Raw genomic sequence first — 25,720 nt, forward strand, 5'->3', positions numbered from 1 at the left:
ACGATTACTTTCCTGATAATCTTTACACACTGAATCATTGTGCTTCACCAGTTGATGCTGAAGCACAATAAAATATATTTATATATATATTTTAATATATATATGAGATATTTATATGTTAAATTTAAAAATTTATTGTCATTATAATGAAAGATTAAACCTACAAAATAGATAGATTAGGCATGCAATCAGATCCTGTCATTAAGAAAGTTGGAAAAGTAGTTTTCTCTATTTGCAGAAATAATGATTAGTAATAGTGCCAAATCGAAATATCTTATCTTGGTCAGTAGAAAGATACTAAAATAGGCAGCCTCATGTATTATGAAATTATAATACAGCTTTTTCTTGTTTCAAAGTCATGGAATGCACCAGTTTTTCTGATCACTGGATTTCATATGCTTTTTAAGGAATGGGCTAGTGAGGGTGATCAATCAAGAAATTATTTTAGAGTGGGTAGTTTGAAATATAAAGAACCTTGTTTTTATGTTTGATTGTTCATGAATAAGAAATTTATGAGAAAATCCAATTTTGTACTGCTAGAATTCATTGCAGACTAGGTATGCATGACAGATAAAAATGGCAAGAATAAAGGAAGAAATGAGAATATGGATGAGTTAAAAGAACCTGCTTAATCTCTATTATATCTGATAGAAACCTTTTCTGGGACTGCGTAGGAATACATTTCTAGGGTGGCAAGTTATAAAAAGACACTGTCTATAAAACTACTGTAAGCTCATATGTAATAGTTTGTTATATAAAAGTGGGGAAATAAATTACAGACAAATTGCCAAGCAATAAAATTGATTGACTAACATTTGATTAAAAACATTCACAGTAAAAATGGCATCCACATATCTTACAGATGGTAGAAGAACTAAGATTTTGGTGAAAGATCTGCAATGAAGTAATAAATATAAGTAAATGTACACCAGAAATGTTATATTACACTCTGAAAAATAATTTCTCTGTTTAGACCTTGTAATAAAGTTTTTTGCAATGTGCTTGATATTTATGGATGGAATAAAATGAAAGTCAAAAACATTTGGAAAACAGCTTTCAGCCTGATGTTTTAAATCAATCAGAGGTCAAATGTAACCACAAATCAAAATACCTTTTGAAGAGGCTTTAGTAACTAACAAACACAGGAGGTGGTTTACACCAGCTCTTTTCCTTTGAACATCCACTGATTAAAAGCAGTCAGACCACTCACTTCATTCCAGCTGAGGGAATGATAATGGACTCCATTAAAACCTTTGCAAGTGTCCCAGAACGTGAGCATGACTTTACAAACCAACAGAGCTTCAAAATGGTAATTGCCAACAGATTCCTAAAAGACTAAGTATTAAGGGGCAGTGTATTAGATCTGGGCAGGAGCTGCGTGTACAGGATGAGTAACCAGGTATGCAGGGAGAAGTAAAAATGGGCTTCTCCCTTAATTCAGGGTTCAGTGAGTGCAATTTCATTTCCTTATCCTCCATTTATGATAAGGGCTATAGGTTAAGAGTATACAGATTTCTGTGAAAAGAGGTGCTCCTCTGAAACTCTTTGTGGCTTTAAAGCTGATCTTTATTGTATAAGTCCAGAGCCTTATGAGAAACTATGTATTTAACTTTATTCCTTGAGAAGCAAAAACTATGGAACTGTTCAAATTCTGAACTCTTGATGCCAGATACAGAATGAATTCATGAGCATTCTAGAAGAATTCTTTAAATTCTAGGCAGTAATTTATAGATCAATTTAGTAAAAATAGTGTTTCCAGCATATAATTCATACTGATGCTGCCTTTGTGCACAAACCTGTTTGCTTATTCATCCCCACTGTCCTGTCCCTTAGCAAGTCTGGAGACTTTTACTGTCATCTCTTTCCAGTCCCTCTGGAAGAGAATTCCTTCTTCCATGACATCTCTGTGACACTAGACAACTGGTAAAGGATAGACTAAGGCTACTCAGCACTGATGTATAGTCACTTGAAAAAACACATAAAAATAAGGTTAACATCTAACATATACATGCAGATCTTGAAACGCATCCCATTTCTTCCATATACTGAAATTCTTTAGAAAAATACAGAGTTGAGCTGCCAAGACTTACATATCATTTAACTATTTTATCTTCCTCCCTTTCCTTCTGCTTCCCTGGTTTTATTATCTTTTTAGTTAATCTGAATGGAAATTTTACAGGTTGTTTTGTACCACACATCCATAAGACTCTGGAGCTCACTGGGACCTCTACCATTTCTCAGATTCAAAACCCCTGAAACCAGATACAGAAGTATGAACTCATTAGTATCCTAATGCAACCAATATTAGACCTTCTAATGGCAAAACTCTGCAAAGACATTTCATCACAATAATCTTTGATATGTCCTCCATTTGGAGTATTTTTAAAGCTTCTTATTGACATAACTCTGTTAAAGTGCTTTTCAAAGTAGTGCTCAGCAGGCAGGTGGTATTGTGCAATATATGTAGTACAAGCTCACATTACAAATGATTTGTCACTCTTAAAACAGAAACTGAAAAAAAGTATCTCAGCTAATAAAATCTATTCAGTGAGTCTGCCTAAGAAATACACGTGTTTGGTAGTATGTTGTCTATACATAAATAGCAGCACTATATCAAACACAATTCTATGAACCAGTTGGATTTGGATTTGTTTTTTTTTTTAAATGTTTATACTCCATGAATCAATATATAGGCCATACTTAAATACTAGGGCTTGGACTATGCTCTTTATTTTCTCATTTATTTGTCTATACACAAACTGCCTATGCCACAGTTTTCATATACTACTCAGTGCTTTGAAATTCTGCCAAACATTCCTTAAAAAATACTTTAAGAAAGCTGAAAAATAAACACTCTCTGGAGCAAAAGTAAAAAAAACCCAAACAAACAAAGCAAAAAACCCCACACCCAACCAAAAACCCAACAAAACCAAAGAACAAAATATTCAAGGTAATGAAGTGGAATCACTTCTTAGACGACATAGTTGTCATGAGTTGCAGGGAGCAACACCATTTACTGCAGCTGGTAAATTAGCTAAAGCCAGGCTATACAGAGCAAGACAATATAATTTTCTTCTCACTTACATGTGATCTGATATGATTCAAACAACAGTCTTTTAATGGAATTTTTTACAGATACCCTGAAAATTCTCTTGTATCAAAAACCAGTCTATGTACTCTTCTATATCCATTTAGTAATACAACAGATCTACTTACCTATTCTTCCTTTCTCTACAAAGCCATTTAGTGATGTTTAGAAAATGATGAGAATTTTATTTCTAGAAAAATAACCTTTTTTCTTGTGTTCCCCACAGTTCATGCTTTGAGCCAAAACATACCCTTGAATAACCACAACAGTCAGCAGCACTGGGAGGAATGGCCAGATAACTGACAGCAGAATTTCCCACTCTAAGCTTGTTGTAAAAATGCTTATAAAGCACCAGGGAGAGGGGTAGGAGAGGAAGGGCAGAGAATGTTTAAGCGAGTTTCTTGGATGCTGGGCTAGGAGACTGGAGAAAGCATGCACCTGCTATATATCTTATCCATTTCACTAAAATGATATTCAAAATCAGGCAATGCTGATATTCCCAGAATTGAAATAATAAATAAAAAGAACTTCCAGCTAAACTAATTATTATCACACTACAGTCTTTATATAATGTGCTATTTACAGGGAAATACAAAAAGTATTTCATTAATACAAGTACTACAAAGACTACATGTGATGCAGAACAGCTTTTACACTAGGCAAGGGTATGGAACCTGGAGTCAAAAATAATAGAGAATTTCCCCCCCACTTACCAGTGCAACAGATGTTCAGTGCAAAACAAACTGTGTTCATTCCCTTCCATTTCAATGCATTTTCTCTAGAAAGCTCCTAACAGAGTCACAGTCATTTTTCTATGCTCTCATCAGCAGCACAACAGCTTTGGTGAAGGAAAAGCAGTGAGCTGGCTGCAGAGTGGGAATGCAGAGAATTGGCAAGTGTAGAAAAAGTGGAGAAGCTACAAAAATTTATTTTCCAACAAAATAACTCTCCACAAGCTGTGTAAACTTTTCTTACTAAAACAAATACTCTAAAACACAAAGATTTTACATTTCCAGTGAAACTCACAGTAACATTTGCCTGTTTTTACTCTCCTGAATCTCAACAAAGAGCCAGCAGATTTATGCTTTCCCAATTACCTGGGTCAGTAAATTCCCTCATATTCCCTGAATGCAATTTGGATTTTTAAATTAAGAGACAAAATGTAGAAATAGACTTTTTGGGCTTTTGAGTAACCTTTGTTTTCTTCAGTAGATTCTCACAGTTTGCTGCCTAACGTGCACACGCACACGAACGTCAATCCACCACCCACCCACTCACATACACACCTCCAACATGTGTGCTCTGTTTGCTGACAGTAGAACAAAAATTAAGCTGTGCCCATTGCAATATTGTGACCTGAATAGAGAAGAATAATTTATAGTGGTAAGTTCATTAACTTTACCGTAACTTTAAAATGCAAAATTTGGTTTACAAGGACAGCGTAAGGTATAAGAGTTACACCCTTTATCTCAAGCACTCATCCATATTTACAATAAGTATAAGCTTTCTGCTACAGAAGAAAAAGTATTTAGATTGAACACTGTTACAGATTTCCTAAGTGAGGCTAGTTCCAGTTGCCAGTAATTCAAAAGCAAATCTGCTGACTTGGCATTAGGACTCTAAAACAGTGTGATCAAACTTATATAGTAAGAAGGTGTCTGCAGAAATAACATTTATAAACTGTATATACAGTACACAGTACCAATACATAGAAAATAGATTTTGACTCCATGATCCCCTGTGTGTAAGGCAAGACTGAATTCTGTCTTCATACGGAGACCACCAGAGGTACAAGCAACAGAGTGGTGCTTAAATCAATATGCAAATCAAGTGCATACAAATTAAAAATCAGAGCAGACAAAAAGTTTTAGATTTTTTTATGTGCTGATCCTGGCTTGCTGAATACATGGGAAGTTATTAAACATCAATTGTACCTTTTTTTTTTAAAAAACACTAACAACACCTTGATGGCAACAGATATTGTTCAAGTGGCAGCTACCAAAAACAGCTTGAAAAATGTCATAGTACAACATCAGGAATTCTTCAGTTGTACTACACTAATTCATATAGCACTAACCAAAAAAATAAGTATATATGAATATTCTATTTCATGCTATTGCTATGCAAGCAACAGCAATACAAATCAGCATACAGAAGGATACCATATGTTCTGCAAAGAAGAACCCAAGATATTTTCAAGGGGCATTGTTACAAGACTTCAAAGAAACACAAGACTGCCAGAGGCAGAAGTTACTGACGGATGTAAACATCCCTGTTCCACTCTCCTGCATCGTTACGTTTTTTCTGTATCACTTCCCCATCCTTGTCACAATATTGGTCCCTTGATTTATGGCGGCTGCGCTGTTTGTTGCATTCGTTGTGGTCCTGCTCGCGGTCCCTCTCCTTTGAGCGGTGCCGGGACTCTCTGTGTCTGTGTTCACTGATCCCATGGGACTCGTCTCTGTGATTATGATCCCTGTGAGAATCATAGTGGTCACCGTGCTCATGTGAGTAGTCCTCCTTTGGCTCTACGTACGCTGAATCTCTGCTGTCTTGTGTTTCTGAGTCAAAAGTTTCCTGCCTGTGAAGGCCTCTGCCACCACTGCGATGGTTGTGGTGCTGGCTGGAGGAGGAGCGGTGCTGGGATTTCTTGATGGGCTCCACCCGTGCCTCCTCCTCAATGTGGGAACCGCTGCGCTCAGGGACCGCATGGTCATTCCTCTGGTCTCCTTGAGAGCCCTGCTACCAGAACCAGCAGTGAGGTCATGAGGTACACACATTGAAAAGCTTCCCCCAATACCAAATTCAACTAGAAAGTACCATGAAACCAATAAAATTTCAAGTACAGAACAATCCACTTTGAATCTAAACTAGGAAAGAAACCATTAGTATTCCACTTTTACTGAAAATTCAGTATTATAATACAAACAATTCTTTTTTCTCACATCAGAATTTAGGGTGACATTTGGGTTATTCTGTGGCACTTTCTCATTTCTTGTGATGTTTCTGACTACTCCAGTTAGCAATCATTGTCACCACCCTCCAAAGAAACAGCATGCAGAAACAGGACAAACTGCAGAAAAATTGAAAGGAGATATCATGCCAGGAGAGGGCATATATCAGTTGAGAGTTTACAGATGCGTGTCTGGCAACAGCTGCTATGGTAAAGTGATTTTAGAGGGCTGAGGAGGTGGATTCCAGCAAAGAACCAAAGTACAAAACCTTGGCTCTTATAGAGGGACTTTTTTTTTAAGGAAAAAAAATGCAATTGAATCTGGTATTAATAAAGTTTGTATTATGATACTAATAGTATCACTGACCTTCTGTTTTCTCCGCAATAATTTCATTTCTTCTTGGTAACAAAAATTAAACACTGATCTCATAATTTTAAGAGCTCGAGAATACAGCCCATTGCCAAGAAAAGCAGGAGGAGAGTGATATTATCACATACAAAATTTCCTAACACACCACTGCTATTAAAAGACCGAAATAAAAATTACCAGGCAATAAACCTACTCTTCACCCGCATAAATGCTTTGAAATCACTGCAAAATGAACAAGTGACATTATTTACCTCATTTGGGGATTTCATTATATTAACCTGCTTTTATTGCCAAGCTGCAGCTAAGGACTTTTCAGGCTTAATTGCAGAAGTTTTAATAGTAATATTGAAATTGAATTATGCTTCTCACATCAGATGAAGAATGTCAAGACAAAATCATCTCCTCTGCCACAAAATTAATGTAGATTTCACCAGAGTTATACAGGCATTTGTTTGTGAGACTGTTCTGAATACCAAAGTTAGTCTTAAGTTTCCCCTTCTATGTTCAGAGTTGTCTAAAAATAAGGATTGCCCCCAGGGCAGTTCATGGACATATCTTCTTTCTGTCTTCCTATTTTGTGGAAAAGAGCTAGGGGAAGGAGGAAATTTTGTCCTTCAGCCACAGATCCTGGCAGGTGGGTTTCCTAGCAACCCAAAAAGTAAAATCACAGGAAATTGAAAAGGAAAATAATCTGTATTTAATCAGAAACTTATAAAAAGCAGCATATTTCAAATCAGAAACTTGGGAAATTTGACAAATCCCAATTTTCTAGACAAAATTTTATTATGCAAACATCTGAGAGACGAGCTGGGTTTCTAATTTGAAACAAACGGCACAGATGAGAACAAGGTAACAGGAATAGCAATAGAATTTCTTATTTGTTCTTGCTTTTGTGATTCTCAAGATGATTCTGAGTTACCAGAGGGGAATATAATAATTGTAAACATGAATAGATCTGTTCAAGGTGAAATGAAATGACTCAACGGAGGTGAATTGTAAATGAAATGAAGAGAAAAACAAAAAAGTCCAAAGCAGAAACATGCCTGCTTTGCATGTGTAAACACAACTTTCATCAGCTCATCACCATGACTGGCTTTAAGGCACATAAATATAGTACACATGTGAAACCCTATAGCTCTCATGTAGTCAAAGGCATTACCTGCACATAATCATGACTAATAAAATCTGTCAGTGCTGTGGTCTGAGAACAAATGCAAAATTTGAACCTGCATTGGAAACACTGCTGCTCTTACAAGCTCAGATGCATCTTCTGTGCTATGATGAGCACATGAAAAAACAATGATTAAATTTAGAACCAATAGCTGCAATTTCAGAATAGTGTTAGGGCTGTTGGGATTTATGGGCAAATTCATGGACAGTAACTTCCATTAAATATAAGAGGGACACTGAACAGGTAATGTCTGAATTTGGATTAGAGCCCGGCTTTTTGGTTCATAACCACATTTGGGCTCTGATTTGGAATAGATTCTTCAGTGCAGGAATTTTATGGCCCAATTTCATAAGGTTTTTTGTCTAAAATAGAAAAAGTTTGAGATAATCCTATTTCAGTACTCAGTTTGTACTTACAAAGAAGTAGGGGCTCTTGGAAAGAAGTTAATACAGCATTGAAAGAGGACAGAGAAGCCTTTGTCCACTGAGTGAATTAGCCTTGTTCCTTATTTCCAGTGGTCCCTGATCGCCTGCACCATATGTGTGTAAGGTGGCTCCAGACCTTTTGGAGTTATTTCCAACTATCTCCATACAATTTTGTTGTGAAGCTCCTCCTCAGACAGACACAAGGTCTTTGCCTATTTAATTTCAAACCATCCCAGGACGCCTCACGCCTTCAAGCACCACGCAATGCACACAGGCAGCTTCATGCTGTAAAAATGCCCCTCTGGCAGCTGGCAACACAAATCCCTCCTTACAATGTACACTGGGGACTTAAAAACCACAACCCCAAAATATGTTTCATGGCAAAGAGGCACTGCATTGGCCCCAGGGGGGGATGACTCCAATGCTCTGCAGTGCAATCGTGGCTCCCCCAGACCAAACAACTGGTGGCTTTTCCCTGTAGCGCAGTCCAGAAAAACAGCACAGGCAGAGACTTTAAATTCTCTAAATACAGGGTCTTAACACTGTTGAAATAATGGCTTCAGCCACCATCATTAAAAAACAGACCCAATCTGTGCTAAGGCAATGACAAGCTCAGGTTTGAGAGGTCTGCTGAAGATGTATCGTAGGAAAATGAAATCAAAGGAACAGAAAAGTTTTATGTTCAATAAGGGATCCCTGTTGATTCACACTGCTGTACTAGTAGAGCTACAAACAAACTTTGAAACTGCAAATACATCCTCATTTTTAGTCCTTAAAATAAAAATCTGTTAGTTTGTAAGGAGACAGCACAGCATTCAGAAAAGTGTTATTAAAACTCTGCATAGTTCCTCCAGAGAATGTGGTTAATAGAATGAGTATGTGAGCTACAAATCCACACTCAAAAAGCATGAAAACACTTGAGCAAAATAATTTAGAAGTTTACAAAGCAAAGAAAGTTTATCTAGCAAGGCTGCACACAAAAATACTGAATTTCATACTCAGAAATTCTTCCAGCTCACAATTTTTTCAAGGTGTTTCAGCTCTGAGGACAGAAAAAAAGGCAGAAATGAGCTATAGCTTACAGTCTCTTTTCCTGCAACTGTATCTGAAAGCAAGAGCAGGAGATACCCTTCAAGATGGCTACAGAAATTTTTCTTGTTAAAGAACAAACCTGTCAAGTCTGTGGTTTTCTAATGGGAAATAAATTATTTGACACAAAGACTTGTTTTGCAAAACCATTAAAGAAGAGCACAACTATTTGCATTTTAACTTGGGTGCAGATGCATTTTTTTCTTTGATTTTCTAAAAGGAAATGTTTTTCTTAGCCAAAGTTATGAATTATCACTTGCATATGTATGTAATTTATGGGCATATATTGAACTTAGGTAGAAATTTAGATGTAGTAAGCCTTTATTTGATCTGGGACAGATCTATTTTATCCCTCTCTGTGTACTTCTCAGCCTCAAGGAGTCACTCACTACTTCTAATGAAGGAATGAAGTAGTTTAAACACTTCATTTCATATCATGCAACACATATCCAAAGGAGAGCATCTCCTTATGCTGAACACCTCAATAAAATGATACAAACCAGAAGTCGAAGGAGAAGAGAGGGGACATAAATGCCCATATCAACAGGCACATCAGTGCAGAGGCAGGAATAAAGCCTGCTTTTGCCAGCTCACTGGAGAGTGTGCTCACTGTTCAGAACACAGAGCCTCTCTCAAGGTCTTTCTGCACAATGTGGGACTTGGATTTGACATAAGAGTTTGGCTTCAAGGAAGTCTGTACTTTTCACAGCAATGGCCAGTAAATAAAAGAACAAAGGAAACACTGGAAGGGCCACTTTGACCTTGAGTCTTTACTAATACAGTCAGTAATCCTCAACCTCTACAACTCTACAGCCTGTGGGAAGATTGGCACAGATTTCCCTCAAACATTTGTGGATCTGCCCTGTACATAACCCAGTTTGTCATGCAGGGCCTCTGGGGCCAGGGTTTGCCTATTAGCCACAGTGTGCCCATCAGTCAGGAAGTTACCAGAGGCTGGAATGTGCACAGTCTTAGTCTAGTTTTATTTCTCTGATTGGATTACACATGGCCAGCTATAAAAATGCTTGTGGCTGGTACACATATTACTGGCACAGCAGTGTCCTGGGCACAATAAAACCTGAAGTATTCAATTTCACATCAGCATATGTTTTCAGTCAGGCCAGCTTAGTCCTTGGAATCAAAACCAGCCCCCTAGTCAATATACAAACACATGCTAGGATGAATACAATAGCAATAACAGCAACGTGCTTGCATTTGCCTTTTATACTGAAGATGGGTGAATGTCTGCTGAAAAAGCTTTCAATCTACCAATAACAGGAAAACATATTCAGCATATTCTAGTATCAGCCTAACTCTGTGCTTTGGAAGGAGAAGAAGTTGACAGAAGAAAAAGAAGAGATGGCATAAAAACTGTACCTGTAAATTAATATTTGGACCCGGGCTAATCGGAAGAGTGGCTGTTGCAAGTGTGCGAGTGAGAAGCTGGTTAGGAGGATTGCTGCTAGGTGGATGTGTGGCCTTCCAGTAGGCTTCCAGATAGTCAGCAAGGTGCTCACAAGCATCTTCAAGCTGGTTCTCATCAAGAATTACATCGAACATTTCCTGATAAAGAAAAGGTTTTAGTGAGAATGATCACCAGGTAAAGGGAGATCAGCTAGAGACACTGATCATGCTTTCCAATAATCTAAAAATTAACCACATCTTTAGTACTTGTATTAAGACATTTTACCTTTTTTTGGTTTTTTTCTGAATGCAGTTTATACAAAAGATGGTAATCATAACTAGCACTAATATTACACTTGCTAAAGCAAGGCCTTGTGACTTCCTCATAGTAATGCACAAACAGTCAAAGAAGACAGGAAGAAGTAGCTTGAACAAATCTTAAATACACAGAAAGAAGGGATAAATATTGAACAATTAACTTTTAAAAAAATGGGATGGCAAGAAAGGGATTCAGTCCCTTTGTAGAATAACTAAGAGAAAACTAAGGTAAACTAAGACCAATAACTAACAACCATAAGAATACAGATCATTCAGTTTCCAAGTGTCATACAAATATTAGCTAAGAGATTAGTGACACAGTCTAATTTTAGTCTCCTAAAGTTAGGAGGTGAGTTTTATCCATTTTCTTCCTGGTCAGAGAGCAGAAGGCAGCTTTGAGGGCCTGTGCAGGTCTCCAGCATTCTTCATTGACTTCCTGGGGACCTAAGCATTGCTTAACTGAGATGCTTGAACTTAAAAGATGAAGACATTCCCTTCACTCAGCTCTGTAACTATGGCAAATTATATCTGCAACTGAACTGTACTCCCATCTTCTGGTTCCCTACCATACTCTTGGCAGCTGAGTGTGCAGGCAGCAATGCATGCCAGGTTTGAAACACACTTGGGGTGTCATCACCTCCACTTTAGAGGTGGAAATTGAGAGAATTTGCTTCAGTGCACATCTGAAGAAGAACTGCAGAGCTGTCAGCTATGCAGTACTACTCAGTTCTTTGGCAAAACCCTGACCAAGAACATTAGCAGTGGTGGGCCACGCTGACAGATGCCCCAGAGGAGCTCTAAACTACCAGAGATAAAGAACAGTCACTAAGAGGTTTCATTTTTCAACCAATAACCCCCTAAAACTTAGCAAGCAAAGGAGATGTTCAGTTTACTGAAGCACTGACTGTACCAGCACACATCTTAGCTGTGACTAGAACTCTTTTTCCCTTGCACCCTAAAGCTGAGCCCTGAGACCTCAGGAGGTGCGATGCAAAAAGCAATAGTTAAACATGGCCACAAGAGGGCAAACATCCCGAAATTATGTAATTAACCTCGTGCTTGAAAAGAAAGGCACCTTTCAGAGACAAGACATAAATTAACAGTAACTCACAGGAGGACACTGTGCCAGTTTATCAGCTGCTACCATCTGAACATTAAGGTGTTTGGCCTGAGATTTCCCTCGAGATTTTATCAACCTCTGTAAAACCTGTGAAAAATAAGACATTAAAAAAAGTGAGCAGACTCAGACTTAATATACATGTATAACCACTTAAAATGTTTACATTTGAAACTGCTCACATGAGCAGAGCAAATTCTTCATTTGCTGCCTTCAAGAACATTTCCTGTGTTCCCTCATCCAGGATGTGCTAATTCTCATTTACATACAAATATCTCCTTTCCTTTAAAAGCACTAAAAAGTTCCACTCCTGCCTCTTTTCTGCTGCTTCTGGTTTTGTTTATTTTTTAAGTTGAATTTTTTTAATTGAATTCCTGAGTGCTCTTTTCACAAATTCAGTTTTCTCTTTCAAATGCCTCTTCAGAGGTCTGTGCATTATTTTTACACACAGTCAAAGTGTATATTATCAGATATTAAAATTTAGCAATCAGTCTCTTACTCATTCAATGAAAATCATTATTTCATTTCCATATTATTTTGATTTAACAAACCATGAGCACTACTTATGTGGTTGATACTGAAACTGCAATTCCAACTAAAAAACTCATTGGAGCTACATAATCTTTTCCAAAATAGGTTTTGGCTAACACTAGAGCTCAGATACTTTTTTGATTATTAATGGTTTGCTATCCAAAGAGAAGCAATGATAATCTATAGCTCTGAAGCTAAATGAGGACATGTGAATAGCTGAATTTAAGCCCCCCCACAAAAAACCCAACAACCCAAAAAACCAGAAAGAACATGAAGGTATTTAAAATATTTACCTTAGGAGAAGAAATCTTTACGTATACTATAATGGGAGCCAGAGAGGTTTTGCTCAGCTGAGCTGGGTGATTAATGGTATCAGCATCAAGCACTACCAACTGCAGTGTCCTGGCCAATTCAAAGATCCGTTCAATTTCACTTTGAACTTCAGCTGCAAAGTAGAAAATCAGAGTTAGAGCAAACACTAAGAGGTGATTAGCTTTAAGGAATGTGACAATATAGCAGACCGGTGTGTTGCTCCTTCTCTGGCTGCAGGAATTGCTGTTACCCGTGCCCATCCCTGGCACAGCAGGGCAATGAATGCAGCGTTAATGAGAGCGTTTCACCCCCGCTTCGCTGCCCCTGCAGGCACTGCCTGCCTCCCTGCCTCACCCATTCCTGCTATTCCAGGCTGCAGAGATATGATAACCCCTACTGACATGACCCCAGACCATGTAGATAAGAAAAAGGGGTACAAATGCTTGCTGCTCAAACGGCAATATGCCAAAAACCTGCTACATGTAAATAATATTAACTCAGATTTCGCTCTTACCCAGTAACCAGCTTGCTCAAGCTGGAGTGCCTGAGATAGGCTTTAGGAAGTACTGATTACTGTACCAGCAGAAACCACTGTTTTCCCATTTACTTCAACTTATCAAAGCTTTGGAGAACAGGTTTTGTTCTACTGGCCTCAGTATGGTACCATGTTAAAAATTTGTCTATTATGTGTAAAACACTTTTATAAGAGAAAATAACTGAATAATCCACATAATGTTATGGTATCCTCCTAACAATCCCAGGAGCTGTGGAAAGCTGATTTTCCCAGAGGAAAATAATCTTTTCTTCTGATAGTCATGCTCCCAGCTCCTCAGCACCCTGATTGGCAGTACTTTCCAGGGCAAACCTCTCCAAGACAGATGGGCTGCATCCGCTTTCACAAGTGATGTAGAAACTGTCTTCATTCCCCAGTGAAACAAAACTACATCTTATAATAGTAAAATCATCTTTAAAATGAAATCACATTTTCCTGCTCAGATCTTGCTATTGGCTGATTTCACAGAGGAATTAGAGAAGCTGGGTGATTTATGCAAGTCTGTAAAGAAAGTCATTGGGCCAGATAAGATTAATTCATACAGGTTTCCCTTTAAAGGTTGTGCATGCTTCATGAACCAAAACCAGATTAGATATCTAGCCCATTCAAAGAAAATGTTAGAAGACAACCAACAGAGATTTAAAGGTCAAGACGAGGTACCAAAAATTTAATAGAGAGTTTCTTGAAATTACATTATTGGCCTTTTAGCTATTATGCTGGCAAAAGCTTAACTTTTGTTTGAAAACACAACCTACCTGATCTGGCTAGAGAGGGAGTTTTCTACATTAAATGGTCTCTTTCAAGAGATATGATGAGATTGATTTTTTCTATCTTAGAATAGCAACTGAATAAATCAGATATTATAAAAAGGTTGCAAAATTTCCAAGAGAGAGCAAGGCATCCCAGCTAGTATTTTGGTTCCAAATCAATAGGTGATTGCTATAGTCATTTTATAAACAAAATAACATCTAAATGGTCATCAGAAAATCTATATATGATATCCTTTACTGGAGGAGGTGGAGTTTAGTTTGGATTAATTAGAGATCACTTGCCACTGTTTGTGATTATCTGCAGATCTGGGTGAGCACATGCAATCAGTCTTTCACAGCAGTGAACATTGTGAGATGTGCACGGTGTGGTGTGGAAAACATTGATGCATGCTCTGCTGCTAGTCAATAAAAGCACTGTGGTCCCACTGCTGCCTGAATTAGGAGCACATTGTTAAAGACAGAACTTCTGATGGTTCTTGCCACATTCACAATTACATTTTCTACAACTTTGTTGCATGGAGATACTGCTGAAATCACTGAATACCACTGTCTCAGAGTTTTAGTAGAAGATAGTCAATAATCTGTCCCTAATTTAAGTACAAATGACAACTAGAATAAACATATCAGAGATAATTTGTCACGCTGTTCTGATGATGAGTTTAGATTGCTTTCCTGCAATTCCAAACCAGGCTCAACACTTCAGTCAGTATAACAATATTAGTTAATGTATCATTTTAAGACCATTCCACACTGCTAAAAAACTCTTGTTCAAGACAATTTATAACCAGTAAAATCTGTCTCTATGCCACTGTATCATAATTTGGTCTGAGGAAGCAGCATTTTCTACACTGCTTGCAGCACTTTTCTGCCAATAGAGAACACATCTCTGTGGACTAGATTTCCTGCTATACTTTTTGAAACACCCTCTGCCAGGGCAGAGTTTACCTCAGGGTATGTTCTATTGTGAAACACTCCCAGGGCAATAACTGCAGGTAACTATGGTCCTGTGAACCAATCATTTCCACCTAAGCCTGAAGATGAAGAGAGAGATAAAGATGAAGAGAGATCTTTTTTGTCAATTAAAATGTATTTCAGCACCTATTTTTCTTAACTTGAGTATAAGACAAAAGTTCAAGGAACTCCACTGCATGACTGGTGAACCAATACATGTGCATCTACCTCTTCAGTCAGGAATGGATGGGGAAAATGCCACAGGCATAGCTGAAGAGGTCCTGATCTCCTGTTCCTTACAGTACTTCAGCTTCTGGAAAAACTTTCACTTTGCTTGAAATCTTCTTTGAATTCCAACTCTGCAAGACTGTTGCAATTACTTATATAATATTAACTTCTCTTTTTAGATGACAAAGGCTTTATCCACTGCTACTGCTTTGGTTTTCATTTTTCTTTAGAAATATCTCAAAACCCAAATTCTCTACCTGTAAAATTTCCTTCTCAACAAGACATTCAACACAAATAATCTCTCAGACTTTTGCCCAAATTAAGCAAATAACTCAAAAAGTCATGTGGGGATAGTAACACAAATGTCACTGCTAGTTAAAATAGGGAGCTGAGAACAGTGACAGTAGGGTATCTTCAAAGCAGCACAGTAATAGCTCTGCAATTTTTCCACCTCCATGAATACCATCTATTTATAATAAGGTCCCTTCTTATGTACTGGAGAGGCATAAGAGTGAAGTTAAAACACTAAACTCCAATAAATTGTGTTTGCCAATCATAATGAGAGGGATAAAAATAATTAGAATTACTGTGACAATCATCATGAAATGCTGACAGCTCAGCTACAACACTCAAACCCAGAAATCAGCTACCAAATTTTAAAGTGACCCTTACAATCTATTTCATATGGTCTCCTTGGTAACCAGAAAGTGAACATGTTTTAAATGACAGGAGCACTCAACTATTTATTCCATACAATAAGGAGTCAGCTCTAAGAAACAGTAAGTACACATCTCCCAGACAACTTTGAACACAGCACATTTAAACTCACTTCCAAATATTAATTATCAATATCACTACTGTGCCTTGAATAGAAATTCACTGCAATGAGAGGACAAGTAAATCACTTATCCCATTATGGGCACAGACAAATATTCTTTACACCAGCTGGACCTCACAAGTGAATTCCAGAAAAAAATCTTTTCCCAGTTCACCACAATAATCTCATCTAAAACACAGGCAAAGACACAACAACACTTTGTCAATTCACTACCAACATGATGAACCGTGGTGCAGCTTAGGGTCACTTATGTAATGCCATGGCACAGGAGCATTCTCTATGGCACACAGCTGGAGAAGCACAACCCTGCTGCAAACTTGGGCTCATCCACAGCAGCCAGGAGCCACCAGGACACAGCGTGACAGAGCAGGGGCCACATCAGCAATTTGTTTCAGCAAGACCCTGATGAAACAGCAGTTCCGTGAGAGGAACGAGATGCAAAATGGACACACGTGGCCCAAGTGAAACACAAAATACTGCTTAGGGGCAGCAAAGATATTTTGATCTTCACAAGGAGCATCCATATACTCTCAACTGAGCACAGTAGGACTTTTATAGCCCAATAAATTTGACCTTGTCTCCTGTCTGTGGTTTCTGTGGCTCTGTTTTGTTCATTGAAACAGATAGGTAAATTATGATTTCAACTGCAACAGGCACAGAGACAAACCACGTTCTTTTAAACAAGGTTGCTGATATTACAGACGTATGGAATGAAAAGAAGACAACTCTGTCAATGTATGCAGTACAAAATGATTAGCAACACCTTGCGCAAATGGCTTTGAAATAATTTTATAAATTAAGGAGAATAGCTATCAGTAGCTGTAATTTTCTATGCTAATTCTTTTATACAAGCATGGTTACTTAAAAATAATTAACCACTAAACTCCATGATTATAACGAAAGTAATGAGAAGTTTAAGGCAACCTCACAATTTCCATAACAAAGGTGAAAGAAAAAAAATGCAGTTTTTATTCCAGTGCCTTAAAACCACCTAGAAGGGCTTGCATCAAAAAAGGTGCTAAAGCAAATATCTGAAATCCAAGAAAATAAAAAAATATAGGAAGTGATAATTATTGAGCTGTGCTCACACAAGTCTCTAATGAGAACAAAATCATGAGCTTGACTGACAGAATTAAAATTTTAAATTTTAATTTGTGAGTATGTCTCTAATGAGAACAAAATCATGGTCTTGACTGACAGAATTAAAATTTTAAATTTTAATTTGTGAGTATGTGTGCGTGTACACATGCTTCATATTGAGTGAAAAATCACCAGTGTGTCCATGGGGTCCTGCTGTAAACAGAATTCAGGCCACAGCAGGCTGCCCTGGCTGCTCCAGGGATCTGTGCTCCCTGGAAACAAGGCAATGAGGCTGAGATGCTACCAGGGTGATCCAATAAGCTACAAGGGGTTTGAGCACAGCTGAGCAAGCTAAGAAGAAGCCTCACAGGTACTGTGAAGAAGAAGAAGAAGAAGCCCCACAGAAGTGTTTGGCCTCTTACTTTTCATCTTCCTCTTACCACCCCTCAAGCAGCAATGCTGCTCTGGGCAGGTGGAGAGCAAACAGGCTTGGGATGGGCAGTCTCCATTGCTTCCCCAGGCAGGGAGGTTCTGTCCCAGTCTCCAGGCAGGATTGCATGACCCACGTCACACTGTGGGGTGTCCCAGTGCTGGGGAGCTGAATGCTTTGTACCTCTGCTCCTGCATATCCAGCTAAGAAGGAAAAAAATCTTGAAAAGCATAAGCCATAGGGAACAAATGCTTTAGCTTAGTCCTCAGGCAACTAGTCTAAGAATGCCTGGATTACAGGTTTTAATCAAATGTCTAACCTAAATGTAGTTTTGTGAATATACTTAGATTTCCCTGGTCTCCACCAAATACCTTAGCCACTAGCTTGTTACGTAAAAAGGGGAGGGTGGGAGTGGGAGGATGACAATATTTTCCAGGAAAAGTGTCTGCATGTGTTACTCATGCCTAACAGATGGGGCTCCTGCAAGGGATAAGGCAGAAAGGAGAGAAGCATGTCTGCTGCTCTGCCTGGAGCTCTGTCTGGGCTCTGCTGAAGGGGAGCTGTGGGGTGAGGTGCTGCAGGAACGCAGGGTTTTCCTCCTCCTGCCTGCTGAGGCTCAGTTTAGGCAGAATTCAGATGGCTTTTAATGTACGCACACGTCCAAGTGGTATTGACAGAAACAATGTCATGTTTGGAAACCTCAACAAAACCAAGATCTATTTATAATGGACTAACATCTCCTGAAATGCAGCACTGTAATTATGTGAAAATATAAAACAGATAGTGTCATTTAAAAATACTAAATGGCACATAAAAATGTCTACTTCCTGCCTCATTTCTCTGGGCTAGCAAAACAATAGCATTCATGGAATGATGCTTCTTATGCCAAGTTTAAACTGGAAGTAAATTTTAATGGCCTATGAATGGAAAAGATTGAAAGCAGCAGACTGCAGCAGTAACACAAGTGGCTGAGCACTGCACAAGGGTGCACTGAAATGACTGTGCCAGGAAGAACCACAGCAGCTTCAGAAGGTGCCATGCAGCAGCACAGCACTGCTCCTATCATCAGGCTCCCCCCCACTCCATTAAGGAGTAATTGTAATAGGAAAACTGAGCAAAGAAGCAGTCTAACATTTATTTTGTCCAGGGGTGTCGGAACCCAGGACATCCCTCTGGCAGTCCTGAGCAGCCAGGACCCCTGCCAGGGGGCTCAGGGACCCTGGCACAGAGCCCAGGATGCCTGTGGTTTTGATTACGACCCGTGGAGCACGTTACCTCAGATGAAGATCTGCAGGCTACAACAGTTAAGGAGAATAATAGTGAATTTATCATGGGGTGCAAAAGTAAGCTTTGGGGTTTTCTAGAATGGTTTTTTCTAGAATGGGGGTTCAGGGGGCAAGATGGAGGGATCTGGGTGTGTCCAGCCTTTCTCCTTCTTCTTCTTGGCCTCCATTTTCTGGGTGATGTTGGCACTTTTAGATTGGTTTAGAGTAGAAGCCCACATAGATGTCTAACAGATGATAGGTATTGGAAAGTAATTGTAAATATTGTATATGTAGTTTTTAGTATAAAAAGATAACACCACCCCGGGGCAAGCAGGGTGCCTCTGACTGTCTTGCTGAGAGGACCTCGGCTGGACAGGAGAAAGAATTTTATAGACAAGATACAATAAACAACCTTGAGACCAAGAAATGAAGAGCTCTGACTCCTTCTTCGAGTGCCAGGCTGGGAAAAGAGACTTTTTAATGTTTCTCAGGGTCACAGTGACCAGCTAGAGACCCCGAGACAGGGGATCAAGCAAGTGTCTCTAAATAGTTCAGAACTGACACCATCATGTCAGGCTGGCAATAACCTGGGTATTTGTGCACCATGCCTCATCACCCAGAGCAGTGCTATAGGCTTTTACAGATCTAGTCCATACATAGGCACCAAGTAAGCATTCCCTTGGTCTGTTGTTTTTTTCAGAACAAACATAAATAAAAATGTTCAGCCTTTCTCACAGACAGGATGTGGAACTACTCCATCCTTGGCTATTCAACCCCTCCTGCTGATGGTGTGCCACTCACAAAACATTTGCGTATTCACTGAGTGGGAGAGATTCTGACTCTGCAGCCTGATGCTCAGAGTGGGAGGCAAAGCACATGGATCCCAGTTCCTTCTCCAGGGAAAGTTTAATTATTATGCAAAGTGCGTAAGGCTCAGCAGGACCAACCAACAGCCATCCTAAAGGTGCTCACAGCCCTGGCAGGCTGATGGGAATGGTGAGTCCATGCCTCTCCTAGCAGAGAACAGAACTGAACCCAGACTCCTTTGCATTCTGGTTGAACAATGCAAACTTTTAATCTTGAATAAAATGGGGACACAGACTGCTGAACTTTGATCAGTTCCACCAGCCCAGGACAAAGAAAAAGCCTCAATCAATTCAACCTACAGTGTGAATAGCTTTAAGGGAAGCAAACTGTACTCCTAAACAAACAGCTAACTAGCTAAAAATATTTTATTCACCTATCCAAGTATCCTGTCTATTACAAAGATATCCATAACCTTAGAAATTATTCTAACACATTGCTGCACTATTTTTTGAGCACATGTTTTGTTTCAATGTAATTATCAATCACACATATTTCTGCATAGTATCATGAGAAAATATAAGAACAGGTTGCTAAGAGTTATTTCTAATCTACAGAAATCAAGATTTTTTTTATCCCCCATATACCCTCTGAAAACACTCAGAAAATTTCATTCAAATGCTTTGCCTGCACTGTATCAAACCTATTTGAAAGCTGAAATACTGGGAAGTTAGTAACAAACTTCTAATACAGAACTACCTAAAGAATTCATTAGGGAAACTCTGACATTAGATGTTAAGGAAATCAAGGCTGCTCCAGCAGGATAAAATAGTATTTTGGGACATGTGAGACTGATAAATTGCAACAGGTTCACTAAATTCATGCTACTCTTTCTCCATTTGTGGGCAAAAAGAAGTATAGCTACATCCTCACAAAAATCCAAAAGCTCTTAGCTGCTACTTTACTGCATTCTGGTTCAAGGCAGGTTCAGGTTTACCAGGTTAACATATTTAACACTTGAGAGTGAGAGTTATGGATATTTGTCACAGCTATCTTGAACATAAAATTATAAAGGGACAATCAGGATTTTCCATAATACATTGAACATCTCCTTTATTTTCTTTGAACTCTGAGACTTTGGGAAGGAAATGCACTCCTGGTTAAGTCCAAATTTTGCATTCCTTTTCCTTGGCCTCTGTAAGCAATGAAGGCTTTTTATGAGGCCTACCTAGCACTCTCTTAAATTTACCTTTGATTTATAGTTGAGGAAGCCTTTACTTGAAACTTATCCTACAGCACAACTGTCATTAAATTATCAGACATGGAAAATACATAGTAATATCATGTATGTATAAAATATACAGTATGTATGTATGTATATATATACACACATATGTATATATTCAACAAATAAATTGCTACCGTAGTTTCAAGCATTCTATTGCCTTCTCACACAAATATCAAGGAAAAAAACTCCACAAGGCTGAAATTTGCACAGCTAATCCACAACTATCTCTTTGAGCATTTATATTTCATTTTCAGAAGACAAAACTTCACGGTATTAACCTAATGATGTGAATGGAAGCTCCATTCACTTTTTAGAGACAGCCTTCCAAAAGTGGGTGCTCAATTGCACATGCAAAGTGGGTGCATGTAATGCCTAACAGGTTACTGCAAATGCGCATGGAAAGCAAATAAACACTCCCAGGCAAGTGATGGCAATCAATTTACCATAAGGACAAAGACACATTTTACATCCATGGTCACATGTCTGTGTTAGAACAGGCAGATTAGGTGCACACATCTCAGAAATACACAATGGGATACCTAATCTGTGGTGTTTACTTGTCAATGTCAACTTTATTTTTAGAATTACTTGAAAATAAATAAGGAAAACCAGCAAGGTTTTCTGAAAGAAAGACTTAGCAACACAGTACAGGATCAGCTTTTGTCTGTCAGTGAGCCAGATGCAAGAAACACACGGTGGTTCTGTCAGGTACAATAAAGCACTGAACACAAAACAGCAGGAAAAGTAATTTGCAAGCTTGTATACATACCTAAAACATCTGGAAAGGGAGAGCATTAATGAAGCAAAGAATGGAAAAAGCCAACACAATCAGGTTTTGTACAAAGCATACAGCATGAGGTAAGGTTATAACAAGTATAACATACACAGAAAAAGGTTTGGGTTCTTTTGACAAAGAAATGCAGCAGAAGCACAAAGCTGGTTCAGTTTCTGCAAATGGCATGTGTCCATATAAAGAATTAACTAAGCCAATTGGGGCTGATTTTCAAATGAATAAGATTCAACCACGTACTGTACATTGTTGGAGAAAAAAATCTGTACAAAATCACAGATTTCTTCTAGGCTTTTAAAGAAATTTGCCCTTTCCCTCCATTTAGTTCTAACATCTCACGTGTTAAAACATGTAACAATATTGACAAGCAAACATTTCCCTTTACATCCAAGCAAGCTTAATTAGAGAGTATCCAGTTTCAAACTGGGACAGAGAGGAAAAAGACTGTACTATCCACCTAAATCTTCATGAGCCAGACACTATTTTAAAAAGTTCTCGAGAACATTTTTGTACTAAATATTCAGTGGCAGCATTGGTTTCCAATAAGTCAAATCCCAAGCCTATTTTTAACTGATTCCATTACAAAAGCAAACTGTCAGTCGATAGGTATGTGTAGCATTATAAGTTGAGAGAGACTCCTTTATAATCCTGTAAATCCAGTTCTTCGTGGCTATTCCTATTTCTGATTATCACATTGTAGGTGTATGTCTCTTTGAAATTAATTCTGGTTTGTCTATTAAATCATTCCAAAGCATGGTGCTCACTTCACTGTTTTCAGTGCTATGTGCAACAATGCAGATCTGTATTGGGTGATAAGATAAGAGTTCTCAAAAAGAGGTACATTTATTTTCCAGAGGAAAGTATTTGGTATTAATATATCAAGCACAGAACCTTTTTACTAATTTAATTAATTAATGGAACACTTATTAAAATAATAAAAAAACAATAAAATATTTTCAGAAGTCTAAGAAATAGCCTTCTCTGCTGCAGTTACAACTGGTGCTCACAAACGTGACCATAAGTGAGGGGTAGATCAGTGGCCTGGCTGCATGAGGTACCACTACACAAAGTTTGATGAGTAAAAAAACAGCTCTTCATTGAGTCTGGTAGGAAGAAGGGATTTGGATTAACAAAAAGCAGTTCTGCAGAGCTATATTTGCTATATATATATATATATATGTGTACATCTAAAATATATATATAGCAAATATGTACATATATATTTGCATAAAGACATTTTTAAGTTGTACCAGATATAGAAATAAACCACGTAGATCTCGGTCCACGTGCCAATGACTGTTCAAGGAGGAGAGAGAAGAGAGCAACTCATCTCCCCACATCTCATAGTTGCCAGGAAGCCATTTCAGAGCAAACCAAAACAAACCAAAACAAATATTGTTTTTCCTTAAGAAGAACAAAAATTTTTTGTGATAAATACCAGTTTTAAGTAACTAGGCCAGAACTAAGTCATTGTAGATAGTCTGGACAAAAACAAACAAACAAAACAAAACAAAACAAAATAAAAAACCAGCACAAATTTAGAATTTAGTATTTGCTGAAATTCTAGGGTTTTTTTCTTTCCCCCCCTCAGTGATTTGGGAAAAATATCCTATTAATTTTCATTTTATAGAAGGGAAAATGTAGGCAGAGAAAAACATCATTTTCCAGGACTCTGAGCAGACCTGCAGCAGATACTAGAAAAGAACTAATGTGATGTGAGTCCTGATTTAATGATGTATCTATAAGACTTGTAGTAGTAGAGAATACTATTGGCTGCAAAGATAATGCTGATAAAACATGAAATGCCAAAATATCTCTCCTAAACCAAATCTTTTGTGATCTGTATTCCAAGAGAGCACATTCAGGAATGTACAATATAGCTGTTTCTTTAGGGCTGCTGTCTCATTCAGTATGCAACTCCATACACTGACAACTGATAAGAAGCCATTGAATAATTTACTTTCTCTTCATTGTCAAATACATGTTTCACATCTCATTTAGAACACATGGCTCTAATCTTTCTCTGAAAGCAGAATGCATAAAATATTTATAGGCTATTTTGTGGAGCTTACTTTGGTGGTATATGCAAAAAAAAAAAGATTTTTCCCTTTGAAACATCCCGGCTAGGTGAGAAGCTGCAATTATTTGTATATTCCAAAGAGAAAACTGAATTACAGAGAATAATCACAAGTTATGAATAATTCGGGGAGATTAATTTTCAGAAATGTAGTGTCTGATTCTTCAAAATAATTACCAGTAAAAATTATATTCATGATAGAAATGTAGGAAATCCTGATTCCTGGGGATTCTTTCTTCCAAAATGGAACATAACCTTGAAGCTTCTTTTAGAAGTCAGTACTAAGACTCAGGACATTCCTGATGCTGCTCTGTACTGTCAGTGCAGAGTATCAGTACTGATCTGAGAGAAGGAAAAAATTCTTTGAGCTAGGCTGGGAATGAAAAGAACACCTCCCCAGTTAAATGTCTGCAAAGAGCAGAGCCTAAAATAAGAGAACTTCTGGGGAATGAGGATCCACAAGCTGATATTTCACAAGCTCCCAAGAGGAGCTCCAGTACTACATAAAGGACTGCCTGTTTTCTATCCCCCTTCTCCAGGGCAGTGCATTACCATGCAACATGCCGATTCTGATGGTATGCACTATTATTTGACAGGTCCAAAGCCTGAACTTCTGTTTCAGCTACAACACTCAGTCTTTCTACAGAAGATGCTTGAAGCATACAAAGAACACTGGGAAAAAATAGCCATCTTCATAAAGTCTGTGAATAATCCAGTACTGTGCAACAGTTCTGTAGCAGAAGCAGCAAAAGCCACTATTGCACTGGGGCAATTGTATTGCATCCAATTCCCCACACTGTTTTATACATTTTTCAAGAATATTAAGGCAGAGGACTGGTGGAAAAGTAGTCTTTAAATATTTGATCAAAGGCTGGATCACAGCATATATAACCTAAAGATTAAAATGCTGCACAGTTAGCCTTCTTATTATCACTTCCCAACCTTTATTTTTGCACTGCTTGAATTTGTAAAACTAATAATATTCTTTTAATAGGATATTTTATTGACTTATAGCAAATTCATCACACAAACTGAAAAAAAAAATCCACTATATAGTGATATTGCCACTCACCTCTTCTACTTCAGCCAACTAAATACTCACAGCAGTGGTGTGTTGTCACCTACCAGCAGACTACAATGATGTTTTCTGATTCTGACTCTTATTTCTGCCTTGAGGTACATTGCAGATAGGCAAGGGAACAGGCTGTAACATGCCTTGTACCTTTTTCTTTTGCCTTCTGCAAGGGTTTTCCACTGTCTTACAAAAGCAGTTACCTTTTCTGACTCCAGCTTATTTTATTTTATCTCAGTTTTCCTCCCAACACTGCTGCCACATCCCTTCCCTCCCTGACTTCCTGTCTGATTTCTGTCCTCTCATGGTTTATCCCATGCCTAGAGCACTGACCTGGAGGTGCTTTATCAGTGGGTTCAACTATCACAACTCCTTCTCCATGTGTCCAACCTTTTCCATAGTGGATTTTTACTACTTGCTTTCCTGCCTTAGCCTAGCCTGCCATTTATTCCTCCAGGTGAACATCTTTCAAGTAAATGATTTTGTATTCCATTCTCCATGCTGCACAGCAAAGGAGGGACTGCAAATTGAAAGATGAGCATCTTTTCACCTCAGAGCTGCTTGGCTGCCCTGACTCAGCCTGCTGGGAGCAGGTTCTGCTCAGATTTCCTTCCCAAGGAAAGCTGAGTCTTCAATCAATTCAGCTGCAAAACTTGGCATGTGTTAAAAGCAGCTTCTAATAATTTGGTCAAGTTTTCTCATTAGTTTCATAAAATTGCCCAGAAATACGTAACTGAAATTTTGTTCACTTCACTACCAAATTTCAAAACCCTGCTAGATTACTAAAACAATGGAA

General features: G+C 38.3%; 1 protein-coding gene across 8 annotated transcripts in view; it reads right to left on the minus strand.

Annotated features, from left to right (window-relative positions):
* Positions 1-66: 66 nt before the first annotated feature.
* The window catches only part of CACNB2 (calcium voltage-gated channel auxiliary subunit beta 2), a 246,609-nt gene continuing 220,955 nt past the window's right edge, over positions 67-25,720 (minus strand). For 4 of the 8 annotated variants that reach the window (XM_054273995.1, XM_054273993.1, XM_054273999.1 and 1 more), the window contains 4 exons: positions 12,760-12,911; positions 11,930-12,025; positions 10,474-10,659; positions 67-5,830 (listed from right to left, as the gene is read on the minus strand). In XM_054273995.1, the coding sequence (XP_054129970.1) occupies positions 5,339-5,830; positions 10,474-10,659; positions 11,930-12,025; positions 12,760-12,911 (926 nt within the window). In that variant the 3' untranslated portion in view covers positions 67-5,338. The remainder of the gene's footprint in view (positions 5,831-10,473; positions 10,660-11,929; positions 12,026-12,759; positions 12,912-25,720) is intronic. The other 4 variants (XM_054273996.1, XM_054273994.1, XM_054274000.1 and 1 more) reach the window with 1 other exon arrangement.

The sequence above is a fragment of the Melozone crissalis genome, unplaced genomic scaffold, assembly GCF_028551555.1.
Source record: "Melozone crissalis strain CALT ecotype California unplaced genomic scaffold, PUWL_Pcris_2 ptg000016l_1, whole genome shotgun sequence".
Classification (NCBI taxonomy): domain Eukaryota; kingdom Metazoa; phylum Chordata; class Aves; order Passeriformes; family Passerellidae; genus Melozone; species Melozone crissalis.